The sequence below is a fragment of the Hippichthys cyanospilos genome, chromosome 5 (assembly GCF_059441005.1).
Source record: "Hippichthys cyanospilos isolate Australia breed blue-spotted pipefish chromosome 5, RoL_Hcya_1.0, whole genome shotgun sequence".
NCBI classification, from domain to species: Eukaryota; Metazoa; Chordata; class Actinopteri; order Syngnathiformes; family Syngnathidae; genus Hippichthys; species Hippichthys cyanospilos.
Genome location: NC_142373.1, coordinates 15,573,432 through 15,594,819, shown reverse-complemented (window position 1 = coordinate 15,594,819; position 21,388 = coordinate 15,573,432). Strand labels below are relative to the sequence as shown.

The 21,388-nt window shown below is 42.4% G+C and overlaps 1 protein-coding gene across 3 annotated transcripts in view; it reads right to left on the bottom strand.

Annotated features, from left to right (window-relative positions):
- The window catches only part of myo16 (myosin XVI), a 77,710-nt gene that overhangs the window by 35,554 nt on the left and 20,768 nt on the right, over positions 1 to 21,388 (bottom strand). For 2 of the 3 annotated variants that reach the window (XM_088414434.1, XM_088414432.1), the window contains exons 5-19: positions 18,444 to 18,552; positions 16,509 to 16,819; positions 12,668 to 12,743; positions 11,552 to 11,708; positions 11,335 to 11,485; positions 11,143 to 11,253; positions 8,062 to 8,127; positions 6,628 to 6,755; positions 5,073 to 5,178; positions 4,301 to 4,418; positions 3,538 to 3,685; positions 3,347 to 3,455; positions 2,913 to 3,030; positions 543 to 614; positions 310 to 451 (exon numbers count right to left, since the gene is read on the bottom strand). In XM_088414434.1, the coding sequence (XP_088270560.1) occupies positions 310 to 451; positions 543 to 614; positions 2,913 to 3,030; positions 3,347 to 3,455; positions 3,538 to 3,685; positions 4,301 to 4,418; positions 5,073 to 5,178; positions 6,628 to 6,755; positions 8,062 to 8,127; positions 11,143 to 11,253; positions 11,335 to 11,485; positions 11,552 to 11,708; positions 12,668 to 12,743; positions 16,509 to 16,819; positions 18,444 to 18,552 (1,922 nt within the window). The remainder of the gene's footprint in view (positions 1 to 309; positions 452 to 542; positions 615 to 2,912; positions 3,031 to 3,346; positions 3,456 to 3,537; positions 3,686 to 4,300; positions 4,419 to 5,072; positions 5,179 to 6,627; positions 6,756 to 8,061; positions 8,128 to 11,142; positions 11,254 to 11,334; positions 11,486 to 11,551; positions 11,709 to 12,667; positions 12,744 to 16,508; positions 16,820 to 18,443; positions 18,553 to 21,388) is intronic. The other variant, XM_088414433.1, reaches the window with a different exon arrangement.

The window sequence follows — 21,388 nt, the reverse complement described above, 5'->3', positions numbered from 1 at the left end:
TCATGGTATTCATGGTGAAATAGCCACGTTGCGAGGATAAGGAAAAACGACTACATAGAGCGCATCAGCGTTACACTGCCGAGGTGTTCGCTGACCGCTCACAATGTGGGAAATCTGAAACACGCTTAGCGTGCAACAAATCTATAATTTATGGATATTAAAACAAGAACAACAAACAAGAAAACATTTGACTCCAAAATCAATGGTGCGCCCTATACACGGGCGCGTCTTATATTTGGGGATGTGGTTATTTGGTTATCCTTTGGAATAATCAGTCAGATAGCGAGGGATCCAAGCAAGCGGCCTTACCCGGCGGTGTCGTGGTGTCCTCGCAGGTAGTCATTGACGCAGTTGACCAGATAGCTGAAGAGTCGTCCGTAGATGGCCTTAGCCAGTTGGTCCCTGTACTGCTGGGCCATGTCCGCCGAGTGGCGTCGAGTGATCGCGTCACCTGACGGGAACCGGAGAGCCCCTTTATCGTGCGACTGCTGACGCCACAATATACTCTACGCCGTATATTTAAAGAGGCCTTCAAAGAGTACCTTTAAAGTACTGAACATCTGAGGTGAGGGCACTGCTTAAGTCACTGCAACACACCTGCAGCATTCCAGCCACTACGGATCAAACACACAAGGATAAAAAACATGGATAAAACGTATACGTACGATTTGAATCAACTGAAATTGAATTTCAGCTTTGAACCAAGTTATGTTTACCTTGTTTATGAGGTTGTGTTGAAAAGAAAAATCCGCAAGGAATACCATGCACCACTTCAAAACGTTTATAGCAATAAATGCCAAAAAATGGCAGCGAACCACTTCCACACAAAAGCCATACACTTTATTATGCTGAAATAACACCAACATAAACATATTAATCATAAAGAATTGGATTTTCTTTAGTTTTTAAGAGTAATACATGGTAGATTTCGTCAGACCAAATCGAAATCGGAAAATACAATCCGATTCTCGTTTGGAGAATAATTCCTTCCATTATTTCATTTGCACTTGTCACGTAGCAGCTATACTGAGGGGCAAAATAAATAAATAAATAAAACAATACCTGCATGTGAAATACATGCTGACCAACAAAGCAAAAGTGAGTGTTTCGCTTGGATGCTAAAGCGGTTTGTGAAGCGACTTATTCCAAAACATTCTATTTTAATGTTTTGACTGCGTAAAGTTGATAAAGACCTCCCCCAAGGTTCCGCGGCTCTCCCATTGGACCGTTGCGACAGCCCACAGCCAATAAACTGCACAAACAAAAGTCCAAGGAACTCTTTGATGTGCGCCGTTCATTGTTTATCCCCATCATTGAATAAGCCGCTGATTTCATAAACATCCAAGGTGTACCCTTTTAATGTGGGTGTGGCATGTTCTCAGATGTGTTCCCAGCAAACTGTTGGCAAAGCTATACTAATTACATTGGTCTCTACAGTCAATTTTTGCTTTTTAAGATACAAGTAGCTAGTAAACAAAACAGAAACAACGTATATATTACATGTTATTAATTAATATACCGCAGCACCATTTCTTTCTCATAAATACAAAACGCTTCATCTTGAATAACGTCAAAAATATAGGCGAGGCGGACTACTGGAAAAGGGCTGCCAGTCAATCGCAGGGCGTCCATAGATGTATAATTCACACCTGCACACAATAGAGTCTTCAATGAACTAACCGTGCACCTTTAGGGAATGTGGGCGGAAAGGCACAGGGAGAATATGCAAATTCAGGAATATATAAAGGTCATAACCCGAGTTGAAACTGTGACCTGAGAAACGCGCTAACCGGTTGGCCTCGATTCCACCGAATTGGTAATAGTAAGATTAAAATAATTCAAGCAATTATGCTGTTAAGGTGATGGGAATGAAAACAGAAAACACATTAGGCAAATCAAGTCATGATGCTTCGCACGCCCTCCGTGTCCTTTTTTGGATCTTACAAGCTGGCTCGAAGCATGACTTCAAAAAAGGTTTAAATCACATTCATTCCAATACCAAATAAGTAGCGCTGGGCGATAATGTCCATAAATGGATGTATTGCCATACGAAGTGACGCAATACACGTATCGCAATACGGCGTTCAGTTTCCAATATATCGCGTATCGGTTTTGAAACAACTTATCTTCAAAATATTTTGTTTTGTTTTGGTTTTTTTTTTTTTACATCATTTTGCTCTGGAGTGGCTTTTGTATCATGATTTTTGTCATTTTATGAATTGTACACGTAAATCATTCCAAGCGCTTCAAATACTCACACATTTAATGTTACATTAGCTTTCGAGTGAGTATTTATATATATATATATATATATATATATATATATATATATATATATATATATATATATATATATACACACACAAACACTTACGCACAAAAACCTAACTCTTCATCTTAAAGTCTTTTTGTTGTCCCATCACACATTTCTCAAAGTCATCCACATTTCTGGAATACTCAGCCAGTCTTGAGATGATGACAAATCGTTAGGATGAGCGTGACCGGCAATAGCGCTGAGTCCGAGTGACATGGTGGTGACATCACTTGCCGGATCGATCGGCGGACCGAAAGACTGGTGAGGGGGATTTCTCAGCAGAGCCCAAATGAAAGAAAAGTGTAAGGGTGAGCCCGAATTCCTTTGCTGAGCTCACGCGTGGCTGACATCAGCCCGCTTACCCGCTTAGACCATGATGTCATTTGTTTACCGGGGCCTGCGCAGGCTCACTTTAGGGGCTACTGGACGAGCGAGAATCAGAGGGAGACCCAAAGCGCTCGATCGAGCGTGGGAGCGTTTACATGCGTGATCCGCCGTCGCCACGGTTACCGACAGGCCGGCGAGCGCGACCTCGGGTGACGAGGAACGGAGGAGAAACGGCGATGAACGGCGATCTGGTGCAAGTGTGCGTATAGACCTTTCTCAAGCAGTTGCGGGTCCGAAGGGACGGCGCTGTCGGCATCGGTCGGCGCAGTGAAACGCAGCTCTCCAATATGGAGCACAGCGGAGAGCAACATGAACACCGAATCCACTTCCTGGAGGACACAGAGACAATTAACGTACATCATTTCCCGCACTATAAGGCGCGCCTCAGAACCTTCAATTTTCTCAAAAGCTGACAGTGCGTCTTGTAATATCGCGCATACAACATACAGTACATAAATGCGTACATACTGTACAGCGCATACATTGCTTTTCAGTCAAGTTTTATTTTTGGGGAACGAAAAAAAATCAAATAACCACAGCCATGTAAATTTTTCAGTTTTTACCTCTAATAATCTATATATAAAAACATGTCTTGGGGATCAAATGGGCTCATCTAACACAGAAAATGGCAAAAACGTTTGATACCTGCTTGTTGAAGCCCACGGCTTGAAAGGCTTGCTTAAGAGCGTCGAGACGCTCCCTGCTCTGTGCGGCCACGGGAGGGCCACCCCCTGCAAATCCGCCACTAAGATACCTTCACAAAGAACAAGCGTACGCATTGAATACAGACAGAAGAACTCTTTTAGAAAGCATTAGAAAGTGATGAGAAAGCACACCTGTGAGCCAATACATTAGTGAGACCAAGTGCGCCCTTCTCCTCAAGTGACAGGCCCTCAGCCATCAAATAGAAGATGTTGAAGCTGTGTTGGTGAAGGGGACGCTGGACCAAACGAGACTTCTCCAGCATGTACGTGTACACGCGCGCTACAACATCAGAAGACATTCAAACAGATATTATAAGTATGAAATGATGACAATATATCGCTAGGTCAAACAAACAGTTGCAAAGCAGTGTAGTAAAATTGAGGTTTTACTGCCCTCTGCTGGAATTTTACGTCATTGCACATAATGCTGCAAACTACTGTGCTGTGGGTTGATTTTGTTATGTGGTTTTTGTTGAGTTTAGGCAGTGACAGTATGTTTCTTGCTGCATTTACAAATTATGTTACTAAATATTAATTTTATACACAGAGAAATACCACAAACACTACACTTCTACTACTACTAATATAATAAAAATGATAATATTTGGCAAATTTAAAGCACACACAGGGGAACCAATTACATAATTTACAATGCAATTCGATCAGGCATTCGTGTTTTTTTTTTTTAAATGCAGTACACATTTTTACAAACTATTAGGACCCAATTGCTTGATTTATCACAAATTATTAATTAAAAAATATACAAGGTGGAGCAGAAAAAATAGTCAAGGTATGCTAGTAACATTAAATTGGTACATAATGTTTGTACACGCTGTTCAAGATTACAAGTGCTGTGAAAAAATATATTATTATCATCATCATCATAATTCATTACCTCTGAGTATCATCCTTGTGTTCTCACAGTATTGCATGGTAAGCAGCTTGATAAAGCGACTGGAGTTGCGGTTCCTCTCCGTCTTGGCATGCCCCAAAGCCTCCAGAATGCAATTCACCTGCATTATTCCAAAGAAAATAGAAATCCACGTTTGACTTCCTACCACCAGATGTCAGTCTACATCTACTGTACATATTGTCGAGTAAAGTGAGTGTGCCGAGTAGTCCGTAGATGATAAGGCAGCACACTGACCCAGATATGAGGATGACTTCATCGTGGAACACGGCGCTTGTTCTCAACAGCTATTCGCTTTGTTAGCTAGCAGGGAGCCGGAGAAGCAAAAGCTGAGCTACGAGCGTCAAACACGTTGTGACTACTACCAAAAGGAATTACCGTATTTTCCGCACTATAAGGTGCAATGGATTATACCTATACATATACATATAATTTTCCCCCCCATGCCACCATCAAACGGTTCAGTTGATCAAAAATGGTATTAGTTTAAAGAAGGATTGATATTTTTGTATTTCAGGCACTTTGATGCACATCAAGCATTTTTTTTTCAGTTTTAGACTAACCCATATAAACCCTGTAAAATGTCAAGTAAATGTTTGTTGAAAGTTGATCTATATTCCTTGTTATCCCTTTGTTCACAATTTTAGCTTTTGTTTGTTGTTGTTATTTATATGGGGGTCTGAACAAGTGCCACAATAAGTGAATTCTACACATTCAAATCAAATTGTGTTTGCATGTTGTGCCAGTTCCAACTTACATGTTTCATTCTGGATTCCAGCGCAAAGCCTTTGGGACTGGATCTGGCCGTCAGGTGTCGCACGATGTGCTTACAGGCCTCGGTTTTCCCTGAACCACTTTCCCCACTAAAAGACACAAAAACAAATTGTTGAAAACAAAACAAAATGTACAGCGCACAATCTAGGTCTGCATATAAGTCATTGGAAGAACTGCAACAAACAATGATTTCAAATTGATTAGAATTTGCACCGTTACCAGTCCGTGGAACAACCGTTACCAGGCCTGTCATGATTTGAGAGTTGGCTCGTGTTTGTGTTTTGCCTCCCTCTTCAGGCGTGTTTGAGTAATTGATCTCATTTCAGTTAATTCCAAGCCGATAGCATGATTTAATCACATGACACCTCCGGCTCACGGGGAAATGACGACGTCAACCGAACAATTGGCCGCGTTTACAACCGAGCACTTGAAAAAAAATATACACGTACCTGAGATTGAACGTGTTCAGAAAACGGAGGTAAAAACGGCATCCTAAAGCTCCTGCCCCCCTTGCTTATCTTTTACGTACAGTTACGATCTTTCCACTAGTGGAGGCCTGATGGACGGCATCGAGCACGGCCGGCGTTCGCACTGCACCGCACACGGCATCGGCAGATGGCCGCAGAAGGTCACGAGGCCTCCCTAATGACAGCAGCGTGCCGCCGGTTTTGTCGGAGTGCATTTCCCGCTGAGCGCCCGGCTCCAAAAGCCCATTTGCCAGCGTCTTTTTTTTGAACGCTTATTAGACTTCAAGGGCATTTGCTTAGCGAGCCGGCCTGGGGGGGGATTATGGCCGCTGATTGAACGTCTGTAAACATGGAAGCAGTGTGCAGAGTCAGAAGCACGCAGCTTTGGGGCGGACAGTTGCACTTTCAAGGGGGGATTTTTTTTTTCTTTGGGGGCGGTCATCACTTGGGGATAATGGATCCGGGCATAAGCTTCGGTTGGTATTGGTTTCCGGTGGCAGATAAGAAACTGCAAGTCATTATATAATGTTGAGGTTGAAACAGAGGAAAAAAACTCTGAGAACTACGGTACATCTTTTAACGCGTGTCACCATTTTCGATACAACATGCCTCTCCTGTCTTTTTGAAAAATGTCCAAGCAAAAGCTCCTATTTGGTGTTAAAAGAAGCAAGATAAGCAAGCAGTGAGAAAAAGACGAGGAAAGGTCAATGTCCTGGCTTGTGCGCGTGCGTTTGCAAGTGTGTGTGTGCACATGAGAGAGACGGATGGCCTGTGGCCGAGGCGCATTAGCTCACTGCCAGATCGGTTCCAACTCAGCGGGAACGCTAGAAGTGAGCTGGAGCGAAGCGTAATTGCAATCAAGGAGCTGCCTCCTTCAGGCCAAGCACACCACGACACTCATCCCGCCGTCAACGCTAAACAGGCCCGTGGCCGTTTATCTCTCGGGGGGCGGGATGTTTAACAGGTGTCAAAACAGAAGGGGCAAACTTTATTATCTTTTCTGCAATTATTTTGCACTGTTGACTTTTTGGCCTCGGTGCAAGTTTGGAGGCTTGGCGTCGCGACACGCACCTCAAGATGAAACACTGGGGTCGTCTCTCCTGGAGCATCATGTGGTACGCTCTCTCCGCCGAGGAGAAGATGTGAGGCGGCAGGGAGGAGCACAGGCGGCCAGTGGAGCTCAGGTACAGCTGACTCACCTGAGAGAGACAAGCGTAGCTCGTTAGCTTGCAAACTTATGCTGGGTGACCACATTTTGATTTCCAAAAAAAGAGGACACTTGGCCCGGCCTCCAGATACTTCAATGATACTCCGAGTATTTCAACTATGCCAGCTATGTCTCCTCTTTATGGATATGAAAGGCAGTTACATGAGAAAATTATATCTATGTAACCAAACGCACAAATTCAAACTGTTGGAAGTTACTCACAGGGGCTTATTATGACGAAAATAATAGACAAAGAAAAGGTTGACCTGCTCCCAAAACGAACTGTTGTCTGGACCCTGTCTCTTGGATAGGATATTTCTGCAGACTAATCCCCCCCCACCCCCTCACTCCCTTTCTACCATGTGTCCTTAGAAAGATCAACACATTGCACCTACTGAGCATGCTTGGTGTATCAGCTAAAGAACACTCTTACACAAACACATACACAGACACCAGATCACTTCCCCCATCGCCATTCCCTAGTCATCTACATGTTGTGCGAGATATGTTGTAGTGTCAATTTGACTTATTTTCATGGGGTTTTGGAGTCTTATATTATTGTGTGTTTGGACAACGGCTGACTTTAGAAAAGTTAGTCGCAACGAAATGGAAGGATATATGACAAGTAAGGCCATGAAATCACAGAAAACTGAAAAATCCTGAATGGACATCTGGTTCTTGGTCTGAGCAGGTGCAGTCCACCAATTGTGAGAGAGTGACAGCGAGCGAGCGAGCGAGCAGACGGCGGATGTTGCGACATATGTCCTTCTAGCAGCTCCCGCAAGGATGGAGCTTGCCAGGAGAAGATGTCTCCTCTGATCAAGTCCAAATCCTCCTAATGTGCTATTTGGAAAAAGATGCATTCTACTGAAGGATGATTTGTATTGTGTCATTTCCTGGTAGTTGCATTTGTTTCCGAATCTGCGCGTAGCTCCGCCCTTCACTTCTGGATGCGCACTCAGCCTTCTGCTGTGCGTTGCTGACAGGAAGAATGCATTATTTATTAACCGCGAGGTCCATTGCCAATCTTTGCCTTCCGACTAGGCAGCCGACAGAACATTTAAAGTGCACTACATGGACTAGCCCCTGTATAAGCATATACAAAATTGAATGCATTTATGCTTGCTGCATTCATATGGATTTAGGAGTGTCACTCCCCCCAAACTACCGTGTCCGGTATTTAATGCTTCCCTTTAAATCATAGGTGTCAAAGTCCAGTCCAGCATTTTTCAACTTTAGTATCCAATTACCTCAAGTCATTTATAAATAGATATTTAATAACCGAAAGTGATTCTTACCAAAGTGGAGTAGATGGGCAGCTCTTTGTTAGGGTTGACCAGCAAAAGAATGTGTCCGATGTAAGTCTGCAGTAAATCCCAAAAACAAACAAACAAACAAACATCAATATGTATGCCAAGGGAATCTTTTGTTTTCCAAGTGTGATTAAATAGTACTGTATTTTTCGCACACATAAAAGCCTTCAATTTTCTTAAAAGCTGACAGTGCACCTTATAATCCGCTGCACCTTATGCATTGCATACATTTTTATTTTTTGTATTTTTGTATTATGTATTTTTCACAATTCAAATTTTGATAACACCCCGTTTGAAATTTTAATATGCTATATACATGCTCCAATTATGAAACATTTTATATGGGGACAAGGCGCACAAATCTGGACCAACAAATGATTTTGTAAAGTATATAAATGAGCTGAATTTTTAAATAAAAACTTGTTTTACGATTAATAATGTCAATATTTTATAATTAATAGAGGTTGTACTTGTTTATTTAGGACAGTACTGTATTAAAAAAAATGTTGTTTTAAAGTTATTTAAATATATACCATGATGTTATTGGTCCGGCCCACTTGAGAATAGATTTTAATTCATGTGGCCTGCAAACTTAAACAAATTTGACACCCCTCGCCTAAACAGTCTTTTACTGTAATCAAGAGGTATTTTTCCCCATTCTTCAGATTGATCTTTCCGCGAATCATCTTTAGGCTTCATTTCTGATTGAAATGTTTGACGGACTTATCTGATTGTTTTATTGACATTCCCTTTAGCGCAGCTCCACCTAGTGGATGCATCACAGGATCACAGCCTCCACCGTAGCTTCTATTCTACACCTTTTACATTGCAGTGCGCCTTATATATGAAAACAGTTTGAAGATAAGCCAGTCACTGGAGGTGCGCCGTATAATCCGTTGACAACACATAATTAGCACCCTTCTACAGTTCCACTTCAAAGCGAGGTGTTGCCTTGCGATCCCTAATAAATGGTCCCCGAGGAGCTTTGAAAGCTGGAAGCGGCGCACGGGCCCCGCTGCTTCAAGGTTGATGACCCGAACGTATTACGCTTTTACGAGCTTTAGCGTGTTCAAGAGGGTAAACAACTTTCAATCGGCTAACGCATGACTGAACAGCCGAGTCATTCTTAACGATGGTTGTCCACCGATTCAATGATGCTCTTTTGGAAGTCGGGGGGGGGCGTTGCTGGCAGCATGTGAAAGAAACCTCATCAAAAGTGTCATCTCACAACACCCTGCTGGGAGCATATGGAGAGATTGCACTCTTTGTCCTCATTTATCACTATCCCATGTGGTGTTTTTTATATAAAGGCTGAAGTTTGATAGGATAGATTTAAGGGGGTGTATCACTTTTTATTAACTGTATTTCAAATTGTTTGTCCAACAGTTAACAACGTGTAATTGACAGGTAGGGGATTCTCAACCATTTTGGATTCAGGGACACACTTTTGAATAGCAAATTTTCCAAGGACCCCCACTGCTAAAAACAAACAAAAAAAATCATTAAAGCCAAACAAAATTGCCCTTTTGTTCAGCAACAAATTCAAATTGCCAACAAGTATATTTGTTACTTTTCAGCCATACTGAAGTTTACAAAATAGTTTACAAAATAAATTGCAAATTGCACACTTCCTCATCACAAATTGGGTCCCCAAACAAGTTTGCCGCCTTTTATATTTAGTCACTAAATAACCAAGCTCGTTAACGATATGTATTATGGGTCCATTTGACAAATTTCAACATTATTACATTTTTGAAAATATATTAAACTGGTTGAATTGATTGCTTTATTAAAGAGTCACGAATACATAATTTAATCGACTCAAGCGAAAACAAAATGCTTCAGAAGCTCGATAAGAAGAACAAAACACATATGTTGAAACTAAACTCACGAACACTCAAAGTAAAAATGAGACTTTTCTACCAAAATGGACTGTTACGGTCTGAAAAAGACGATGACAAATGCTACATGTAAATTCAATCAATTTTTACCGTGACGTTTGTTAATACCTATTTGTCAGTTTTGCTCACAACTTGTAAATGCAGTTTGACCCTAGCACTTACTTTGTTGTACTTTTAGATGACAAGATCATTTTTTAAGTCAAATCAACATGTATATACATTGCGGCTTGAATAGTGTTTACTTGACGCAAGTGGACCTCACTGCGTGAGCATTTCCTTTGTGCTTGCACTCAATTGCATCAGGCGTCGTTGTCGTGATTGCAGCATTTTACCCAGAAACGTCCTTCTGTCTTCACACACGAAGTCATTTTCTTTCTTTCCTTCAGCCACTTGATTCCCTTCAATTGTGCCCCCCTCCCTGCTGTGGGCCGGTTCACCTCACATGTGGGCAACCACATAAACGCACATTCAGCGTGTGCCGCGTAGGTCGAAGTTTTGCTTGAAATTGCCGTTCCCCTATAGATTCATACAGGCTGAAGACCAGAAAATGGCGCGCATTTAAAATTGGGGTAATTGTTGCAGATGAAGGCAATTCCAATTCAGCCCTGAAAGCATCTATTGACCCCCTCCCCCCATTTAATAGATTTTTTTCCATTGTCATTGTTGCCGACTATATTTTAGTGTGCCATAAGAGCAGTGACAGGGAGCGCTGTAGTCAAGAAGCAGCACAAATATGTGGCAGTACTTTGTCCAATCCTTTGATCTCCACAAAGGCATTTCATATCAAAGAATTGAAAGAAGATGCTAAGGACCAACAATGGCTTTGTAACTAGGGCCAACCCAAATTAATACATGAAGATTGGAGGAGGTGTGCAGTTAGACCTGAGAAGGTCCCTGTCCACTCTCCTCGTGAGTAAAAGCTAGTTGTCTCCTTCTGGTTTGTTGTTTATTAAATGTTCTTGGTTGCCTGAACCTAACAGTTATAATGGAATATAACAAATAGAAGGCATCTCAAAATTGATTCGTAATATATTGGAAACTCAATATCGTATTGCGATAAGCATATTGTGTCGCTTCATATTGCAACGCACCGACATACCGATATTAGGGCTCAGCCCTACCTATTTCATTAGGTACACCTACAAAATCCAGGGCGTGGACTTACATATATTTGGTCATTGCTAAAACGCTTCTGCATCTCGTAGAGCAGGCTGCTGTCAGTCAACTCGCTGAGGGACGCCAGGTCGTCGTTGGGTGCTGGAGGCATCAGCTTCACCTGGAAGAAACTCAGATTTTAACCCTGCATTACCACAGCTACCAAACATACTTGCGCACACAAGTTCGAGAAACACCTCACCTGTTCCAGTTTGGTTGTTCCTGAGCTGTAGGGACCATCCAGGATGTTATCTAGCGAAGGCTGGCGGCTGAGCGCCCCGCCCGCCTCCCGAAACATGACCCATTTCTCCAGGAGGCTGTCCCGTTTTGAGATGGGGAGGCCGAGAGGGTTCCTGCGAGGGAAATACAAGTGGTTGCATTTAAACGTGAGATTTGAAGACGGCATGTATTAAACTTACAGGTTTTTGATCGGGGTGTTAATGTCATGCGATCCAGTAGCGTCATAGTGTTGGTGGTCCATGGAGAGCAGAGGGGCGGAAGGGTCCTTCAGCCTCGGCAGCCAGCAGGCCTCGGCCCTCAGCAGTAAGTCAGCTATGTGCTCCGACGCTGCGACGTCTGAGGACGATTGAGACAAAATTCAAGTCCACGACTGCCGGATCGGCTAAAAAAAAAAAAATCTCTCAAGGGCACGTTTGTCTTTGAGGGGACATCTGAACATATGGAGTTTTGGGCGCACACGGACACTTTTCCATTGACAGTAGACTCTTAAGCAGACATATTTTACACTCAAGCATCACTTAGGGCGTTATTGGACACAGAGGTTTCATTGCGGCTGACGACCCCCCGGACTCTCATCACTTACTTCCGTTCATCATGTTAGAAGCTGAAGAATGGACCAAGGGCTCTAATGGGGAAGGTTAGAGGGGGGAGGGGGGGATGATGGAGGTCTCCGAGGCCTTATCTCAAGCCTGTTGTGAGCCCGCAAGCTAGAGAGGGCAGCTATTGATTATGGCCAGAGTGAAGCGGCTCCACGCTAAATGATCGCCGGGCCGGCAGATGCTGCATTTGCTTTGACCCCGTATAGTAAGTATGGCCTGCCTGCCTATCTATCTGTCTGTCTGTCTGTCTGTCTATCTATGTATCCGTCAATCTATCTATTTATCCATCCATCCATCCGCTTATATCTATGTTTGTTTATCTATATTATCTATAATCTGTGTCCGTCTAGCTATATGTCTGTCTGCATTGGTCTGTCTGTATACGTAAATGTTATTAAATTCCAAATTGCTTTTTCTTCAATCATGATTCTTGTCATTGTGCCAATAAATAGTGTCATTTCCAGGAAATTGTAAAGCAATTATCAAGTAAATCAAATCATGCCTGAATTATTAGCTAACATTCAATGTGAACATTGTGTGTGGGCAAACACAGAGGTGCCAGTGAGATTTTTTTTTTTTCAACTCAAGGACTAATTATCGCTTGTAAATATGCACAGATGTCAAAAGAGGCTTATTAGGGAGGTTTTTTTTTTTTTAGTCTGTTGCATATGAGCGCAATAATTTTTGAGTTATAACCTGCAGGCTTGTCTTGGTTGCCGTTCAACAGTGTGGGGTCGGCTCCGTGCTTCAGGAGTTGACAAACGATGCTCGTCTGTATCGGAAGCAAGGAAAACGTGTTTATGTTGGAATACAGCTTATGTTAACAGAGCAAAGAATTCCACATGCCATACAGAAGTGCACCTGAGTAAATAAATGGATGTAGATATGTCGTCATAAAGCATTTATGTGTTCAATTGCACATGACCTGGGCTGGATAACATGGACTTTCCACAAAATAAATTAATTCTAGATGAATTCATCCAGGCATAACTGATGATAGAAACAATGCTGTAGGTGCTCCTGTTTTGGTTTGCACAATACGCCAACATCTGTTGACCACCTACAACCATGCCTTTTCTTTTTTTTTTTTTTTAATATTCCTTGGGAGAAAATTTAATTTTCATTTAAATCATTTGCATTTAATTGAAGGAGGCACAGGGCCTATTTGAGAAGCGTCCCATATCTGCAGCTTATTTGACACATGACACTTTTAACAACCCCCCCCCCCCCCCCCATGTCATAGTGAGCCATCACACGTCAATGTGACACGTTAACCCCCGGTTGCCATTTGAGCACACATGAATGTGACAGCGACTGTTACCTCTGACCTGCATTCTTCTTCCAACTGTCTTTGAGTGTGCCCATCGTTTGTCACTCTTTTTATACGTGTTCATTCTCTCCAGGAAAGCTATTTTTTATTAAGGCTGCGGATGACACCACCGATGGATCTTAGGACCTTAGGACTAGGACTCACAGGGGTAATCTTTTCCACACTGTACTTGTAAACACTGTGGTTGTGCAGCACTAATAAAAATGTTGTAGAGCGTATGTGTGCCAGCGCCACAGGGAGTACTGCTTCTCATGGCTGACTGGCACATTTCCATTAAAATGTAATTTTGTTGATGATAACTCACCCCTCGGCTCGAATAATGCGCCGCAACCGCACACGAGCCCGAATGGTGACTGTCAATCAAGGAAACAAATTCTCGTTTCGACGACTACAATACTGTAGATGTGAGCTGTCTCATTTGGCTCGAACTGACTGGTTACAATTGTTTTGCTACATTGTTTAAGTGAAAAAAAAATCATTTGGAAAATATGTCTGTGAGCGAACCCTTCTGTAACCTAAATGGGGTTATTTACATAATAACCGCGCACATCAAAACTCCCTATGATATGAATCAGCTGAATTGGGTGAAGATCCAAAGCTACTTTCAGAATCCAGCGGTTTGACTTTGTTGTTTCAGGTCAAAGCCAAAAGTTAAGCAGAGCTGCATTGTGTCTAGTTAGATGCGCTGATGATGCTTAAAACCTGGCAGGGATAATGTTACATCCGGGAGTGATGGAGGGAAAAAAACAGAAACAAACAAAAATTAAAACAACTGCGTCTTCGGCCATGCCCCAAACAGAGGGCATGGCTCAGCTTTGGAAAAAAAATCCCTGCACATATCAAGGAAAAGACACGATAATATATCTCACATAACGTGTAGATAATTGGGGAGGGGCGGTAGTGGAAGTGAGACCATGAATACAGTAGGCCAATGAAATTAGGAAGATCAAGTTGCACACACAGATGTTATGGTACTTCACTCTTTTGATACTGGAAAAATGTTTATCAAAATGTATGACAAAGGCAAAAGTTGAGACACTTTGTGTAAGTTGTGTGTGTGTGTGTGTGTGTGTGTGTGTGTGTGACTCAGCACAATCACTGTAGCACCTGTTCAAAAATGACTCATCTTCCACGAGCCACAAACAGTCAGCTGTGCTCACGGCCTATAAATACTGACGTAGACGTCACTAACAGACCAAGATCTCAACCTTCCGGAGGATCCAAAAGGTCGTCCGGACCCGCTGACCCTCTAACAAAGAGAACAACCTTACTTTGAAAGTCACTGCAACATTTGTAACGTGACAAGATGCAAACTTTAAAATGAATCGCATGACTTTTTCCCCAATGAAATGAATCCACACGCTACAGAGCCACGATGTAAAACATTTCATTAAAAGGCTTTTTTAATCCCCTCACAAACCGTGATTATTTGAAAACTCTTCCCGGAGAGGTCGCCGGCGCTCTCACTTATCGCAATAGCAGGAGAGCGGAGCTTAATTTGCCGCGGTAATAGGGTCATACGTCTTCTTAAAGGGTGAGAGTGTGGCATGTATGCAACATTGCACATGAGGTCTTTGGGTTTAACGCTGGAGCTAGAGTTACGCTTGGCCGTCAGCGTTTCCAGGCAACTGTTTGCCACCATGTCCTCAAATCAGCCTAACCTTCCTTCCCGTTTATTCTGCACGGTTGTGGAAGCCGCAATGTAAGGCCCGCCTTACTGACATCCAAAATAGTTGCTGCTCAATGGTGCATTCACTCACAGATTGCGCATGGTTACATGCGCATGGTTGCCTGGGACACCCGCCTTTTACGTAGTGTACAAATCAGAAAAAAGAACTCAATACAATCGCAGCAACAACTGTGAATGCTGCAAGACGGTAAAACACGATGTGAATGCGGTGAGAAGGCCAACTTCAAAATAAACCTTGTTTTAAACCTAACCCTAACCATCCGCCTCACGGTTCAGGGACCCAAGTTCAAATTCGCCTTCCTGTGCGGAATTTGCATGCTCTCCCCGAGCCCGTGTGGGTTCTCTCCGGGTACGCCGGCTTCCTCCCACCCTCCGAGAACATGCATGGCAGGTCTACTGGACATACTGAAATGTCCTTAGGTGTGATTGGGTGCGCAAATGCTTGTTGGGCTGTGTGCCTTGCAAATGGCTGGCAACCAGTTCAAAGTGTCCCCTCACCTACTGCCCAAAAGTCAGCTGGGACAGGCGCCAGTAATCCTGCGACCCTTGTACGAAGAAGCGGCCCTCCAACACGGATGGTTGGATATATGGAAACAAATGCCTTGGTACGTCTTTATTGAGGTTGTTGCCGGCGCCTGTCACAGTATAATAGCTTGACTCTTCTTTATACTACAACTGTGGCTTCCGACTCGCGATACAAACGACGTAGCTTTGTTCCGAACTCACATTCAATCGACAGTTCGGGGCAAACATCTTAATTACACTGACATTGACATATGGTACCTGTTGCCGATGTTTACCCGTGGCTCGGGCTTTGTTATTGTTGCGTCTAAAGGTGTCCGACTCCAGTCTTCCAGGTTTGGTATCCTGCATGTTTTCCGGGTTTCTCTTCCCAACACACCTGATTCAAATGATGGGCTTATTAGCAAGCTCTCCAGGAGCTTGAAAATGATCCCAATCATTTCAATCAGCTGTGTTTCAGAGAGAAGGATCAAAAACACGCAGGATACCGGCCTCCTGTATGTTTTTTTCCCTTATGGCAAACTCAACAATCTCGTGCTCGACATTCATGATATGACAGCGAAAAAAGTCTTTACGCGAACGTTCGGAGTGATTCTAAATATGCAAGTATTCTCTTTTTCAGCACGCGAACCCAAAGCCGAGAAAGGTAATTATAAAATTCACGCCGAGTGTGCAATATTTGAATTTAATCCGCTCCTTCTACTTCGTAGCATCAGATAAAATCAGCTTTCCTCTGCGACTTTGCTAAAAGTGTCCCCTCCTTCTCCGAGAGACCACAAAAGAGCTCGTCTAAAAGGCTAGGCCCAATCCATAAGCAATAGGGCTGAGGATCAATGGAGGCAAAAGGAGCAGTTTATCAGAAAGTGTGCAGAGTGACTGCGGGCCAGTCCATGGCGCCGACCATCCATCAATACTTTCCTCATTACTCCGCTGACAATCGATCAATGGCGCTCGCACAGTAAGAAATCTCCAACGAAATTCCAGACTTTTTTTACCTGTCCGTATTTAGCAGCCAGGTGAAGAGGTGTCCAAAAGTTGTGAGCCACAGGGTGAGGATCTGCCCCATTCTCCAACATCACGGCCGCCACGTCCCGAAAGCCGCTGGCGCACGCTATGTGAAGCTTTTCAAAGGCTTGGATGAGTTGCGTCCGAACCGACAGAAAGACGCAAAGGAGACATACCAAGGTGACCCCGTCGTCATTGGGCTGATTGAGGTCCGCCCCGGCGGCTACAAGCTGTCTAACGTCGGATAGCATGCTGTTGGACCTCTGTGTCTTCATGGTGCGCAGAGAAGACACGTCCACGCCTGTACGCAAAAACAAGTGTCGGATTTTTCAGACAATAAGTCACGCCAACAAAATTTGACAGGAAATCCATTTTTGACACGCACAGGCCGAACTGTCAGACGTGGAATTTTTTGTTTTTATTTGATTTTACTTTTCAAACTGCCTCTTTACAGCAACATTCTGCCTTCAACGCAGACTGAAGATGCATGCATTTAAAAAAAAAAAAAATAAACAGGGGCAAAATCACCGGGGCAAAATAAGATTTTTTTTTTTCCCTGCTGATAATGGCCAACTCAGTAAAGTATCCTTTCAACTCATTACAGTGGAACATACTCACAGGAAATTGAATTAAAAAGTACAGTAGATACGCAGTTTTTTTCCCCCGCAGACGAATGTGGGAAAAGGCAGTGGAACAACGTTTCCATAGCAACAGAGAGCCAGCACGCCATGTGTTGCACGGTGGTTATAGTGGCGGTGGGGATACGAAAAAGCAAGGGGGGGCACACTGCAGGAGGGATGTGATCATTTCAGGGCTTGGCTAACAAAAGCTGAGTGAAGTAACCATAAATTACTGTAAATGGCCGGGGCTCATTGCACACACAGACTGTTTGCTGTGTGCGTGTGTGTGTGTGTGTGTAGGCTCCTCTTGACTCTTGAAGGGTTTGTGGTCTCATCACGTGAAGCTTCACGGTAGGTCTAAGGAGGTTTGTTACATGCTGTACATGTTTCTAACCACATTCAACCCTAAGGCCATGCATAAAAAAACAGTCAAACTAGCCAAATCGGTCCTATCGATCGGTAATAGATCCTAATCATCGTCCATATTGAACAGCAGTGTCTGCCTCCTATGGAAAATACTTTTTTTTTTTTTTTCATGACTCTAGCTGCGGGGAGGTTAAACTTTATGGTCATGTTTGTTTTGTTTTTTTTGCACAAACAAACCAAGTATATACAACCATATATATATATATATATATATATATATATATATATATATATATATATATATATATATATATATATATATATATATATACATATATATATATACACACACACATATATATTAAATTTGTATTTCATCAGTGAGACATTGAACAAATACATTAACGGTGGATTTTTTCCTCGTGGCTAGCAAAATAAATAAATATATAAATAAATAAATCTCTGCAAATAAGCCACAGTGGGCTATGAGCTGCAGGGCTCAAATCATGAGAAAAAAGGTGCGTCTTACAGTCAGAAAAATACAATAATATAATCAATCTGGTGATGTGAGTAGGATGAATTGAAGAAAGGGGGGGGCGTTATAGTCTATAATCTTATGTCTATATTCAAATTCCTTCTTTCATTTTCTTTAAATAAATATACATAACATGAAGGTAGCTAGCGTAATTTGACAGAGCAATTTAAGTTCAAATCTCTACTTTTGAGAAAAAGCCATTTATAGTTTTGCAACGTTCATCTGTGCCCGTCATCTACTAATCCCTTTTTTTCATATGCTTGGAATACAATTTGAAATTTTTGGTTGAATGATTTTAATCTCGAAGGAGAACACGCGGGACCTCCATTAGGTTGAAGCGCGGTGGGCAATATTTGCTCCACATATCCAAATGCATAAACGTGTTGGTGTCAAACTGTATTTACCATTTTCCTCGAGGTGTTTTTGCAGAATGTAGCGGCTCTCCGTTCCCTCAGAGGCGTAGTCCAGAGGCGCGTTTCCGTCCACGTCCTGCAGCAGAACGTCCACCCCGGCCTTTCGGGGAACAAAAAACGCCATGCGGGACTTTAGCCAATGACATCGGCCAAGTTGCATTTTATGGGGTTACGGTAAAACAACTGAAGCTATGACAAAGAAGCCAAAGCACAGAAATATTTTTTTGTGTTCACTTGTTAGCAAAAAATTGCCAATCTTAAAGTTTTTAAAATTACTTTTTTTTTTCCAGATACTGACATATGAAAACACCGTGTTTGCTGTATAACAACAAACTGATTACCTATGAGTAAGTGAATGAGTTCATGATTCTATTTGTCACTACATACGGCAAAGATCCATTTTTACTGAGCTGGCAGTAAATGAGTTATTACCATATATTTTTTTCTTTTAAGGGTGTTTGGATTTTTTTTTACTTTACTTTTACTTTACTTTTTTTTTTTACTTTACTCAAACTTTACTCATAATGAAGAATGTGGACTATTTAAACAGCCGATAGCACCTGTTTTGAATTCGACTAAATCCTGACTTGTGGTTGACCTTAACGATTCAAGCGTATCTTCATTTTTAGTCGAAAACAAGATCACACAGCTTTGGATCTCATAAAATATAAGACAAGGGGTTAACATTAGGTTAGGAGAGAAGATAAATGCGTGTTTGTGTTTACGCTACAAGGATCACACACGAGCGATTTTCGAGCAGGTCTTCACCATTAATGACTCGCAATGCGATTGCTTCTCATTGGTTGTATTCATTAGCGGTTAACATCCCGTGGTTTGCATCCAAAACGTCCTCTTCTATGTGCAAATATGTAACTGTTGAAAAAAAGACAATAATTGAGGTCCTCTGACAAAACTATTTAGGAACAATATTGAGGAAGAACTCTCCAAGCACCTCCACTTTTCCAACTACTTATATTGGTCAATATAAAGCGACAAGATGTCTCTTAGATTCGGACCCGTCGCCCCACCAAACACCAATCACCCTCCTCATAAAGCCGATTGCTCCGGCCTGACATTTGTGCGCCTGTGAGTGTTTGTGGGCCGTAAAGCAAACTCACAACATTGACCTCAGGGCCCCATATACGTCAATAGGAGTCCCGTCTGGCTGGATGGTGCTCTCACTTGACACTTACAAAGGATACAGTGTTTACTCTCCTTGCCCTCAAGCCTATGCACACATCAGATTTCATATTTATACCGTGTGATTAAATGATTTCGGAATGATCTGTGACAGAAAACAGCACAACACAAACAAAATGCACACATCGAGAAGGCCAAAATGACAAATCTGCATTGCAATCTTGCATGTCTCCCACATCAATAACATCATTTTAGGTTTGTTCACGGCTTTAATTTATTTAATGATTGTTCACATATAATACACACGCACCCTCAACAAATGGCCCAATTTAAAACCGTTTTCATATATAAGGCGCACCACGTTAGAAGGCGCATAGAATAGAAGCTACAGTAGTGGCTGGGGTTGCGTTATGCATCCACTAGATGGAGGTGCGCTAAAGGAAATCAAAGATGAGTGAGTCAAACTTTATTCAAGAATATAAACAACTCAGTTCACAGTAAAAATGGCAAACAAAAACCTTGAACTATATTGTTTTGTTGATTTAAAATCCGTTTTTTTTGTTTTGTTTTTTTTACAAAAACTCAACAGTTTTTTCTGCCTTGTCCCTTCATACTGGCTTTCAAAATTGGAGCATATATAGCATATCAATATTTCAAACAAGGCTCTATAAAAAAACTGTAAAAAGTACATGTATGACTGAAATGCAGAGGTAAAAATGCAAGAATTTACGTGGCGATTAAGGTGTTTAATTTTTTTATTCCCCCAAAAATGAAAACTGGCACTGTATAGGATGCAGCGGACTATAAGAAGCACTGAAGCTTTTGAGAAAATGGAAGGCTATTACGTGCGCCTTATAATGGGGGAAAATGGCTAACCCTTAAACAGAATCCGATTAGATGCAACGAAGGTTGCGTACTGTGAGTATGCTTTGAAAAATGCCTCAACTCCCTGGAGAGTTACAAGCACCGCCACAGAAGTAATAGGCACGCTTTCATCGGCGCACAAAGCGCCAGGAGAGCAGGCGACGCAGATGGCGGCGGGGGAATTATGACAAGTGGCCCGTGGCCGCAGAGGCATTAGTCACGTTCCTGCACTGGAATGATAAGCGATGACAGATATAAATGAGTTGGCGTCGGCGAGCGGCCCCGCAGCCTGGGAGAGGTTAACAAGTTGACTCTTGACCCGGCCCGGCTCGCCGCCGCAATATGATGATGAACAGCACGGCCTTGGTGGGAAGCCGCACTTGCAGCTATTGCTTAATTATTTGGACAGCTATTCAGTTGAGAGTTAGTCCATTCTCCAGATAATAGCTATTGATATATATACTACTACTGCCGCAGATTCAATAATAATTATAATGTAGACCGTCCTTGAGTCATTGCCGGCAGTTTTAAATATCGTGACTGTCAAGCGTAATTTGACCGACCGTAATTCTCCCAGTTGACCCCCCCCCCCCCCTTTTTTTACTTCAGTTTGGGTGAATTTTACAAGAACACCATTATAAGTCTACCACGTTAAATAGATAATGGCTGTCCAGTTCTAACACATGGTGCGTGCTTTTAAAATGACAAAATTACACTACTTTTATACGTGTTTCTTCATTTATGGAATAACATACTGTTGCGGACATGGAGTGGGGGGGCACAAGATTGGTGCGAGGCAATAACCCAAATGCTGAAACGAATGTTGCAGCAATAAAACGAGTTTCAATGCCTTATTATTTTTAACACAGCTGAATATTCCTTTGTCTAACAGCCCTAAAAGTCATCATCGCTATCTGACACACAAATAGCTC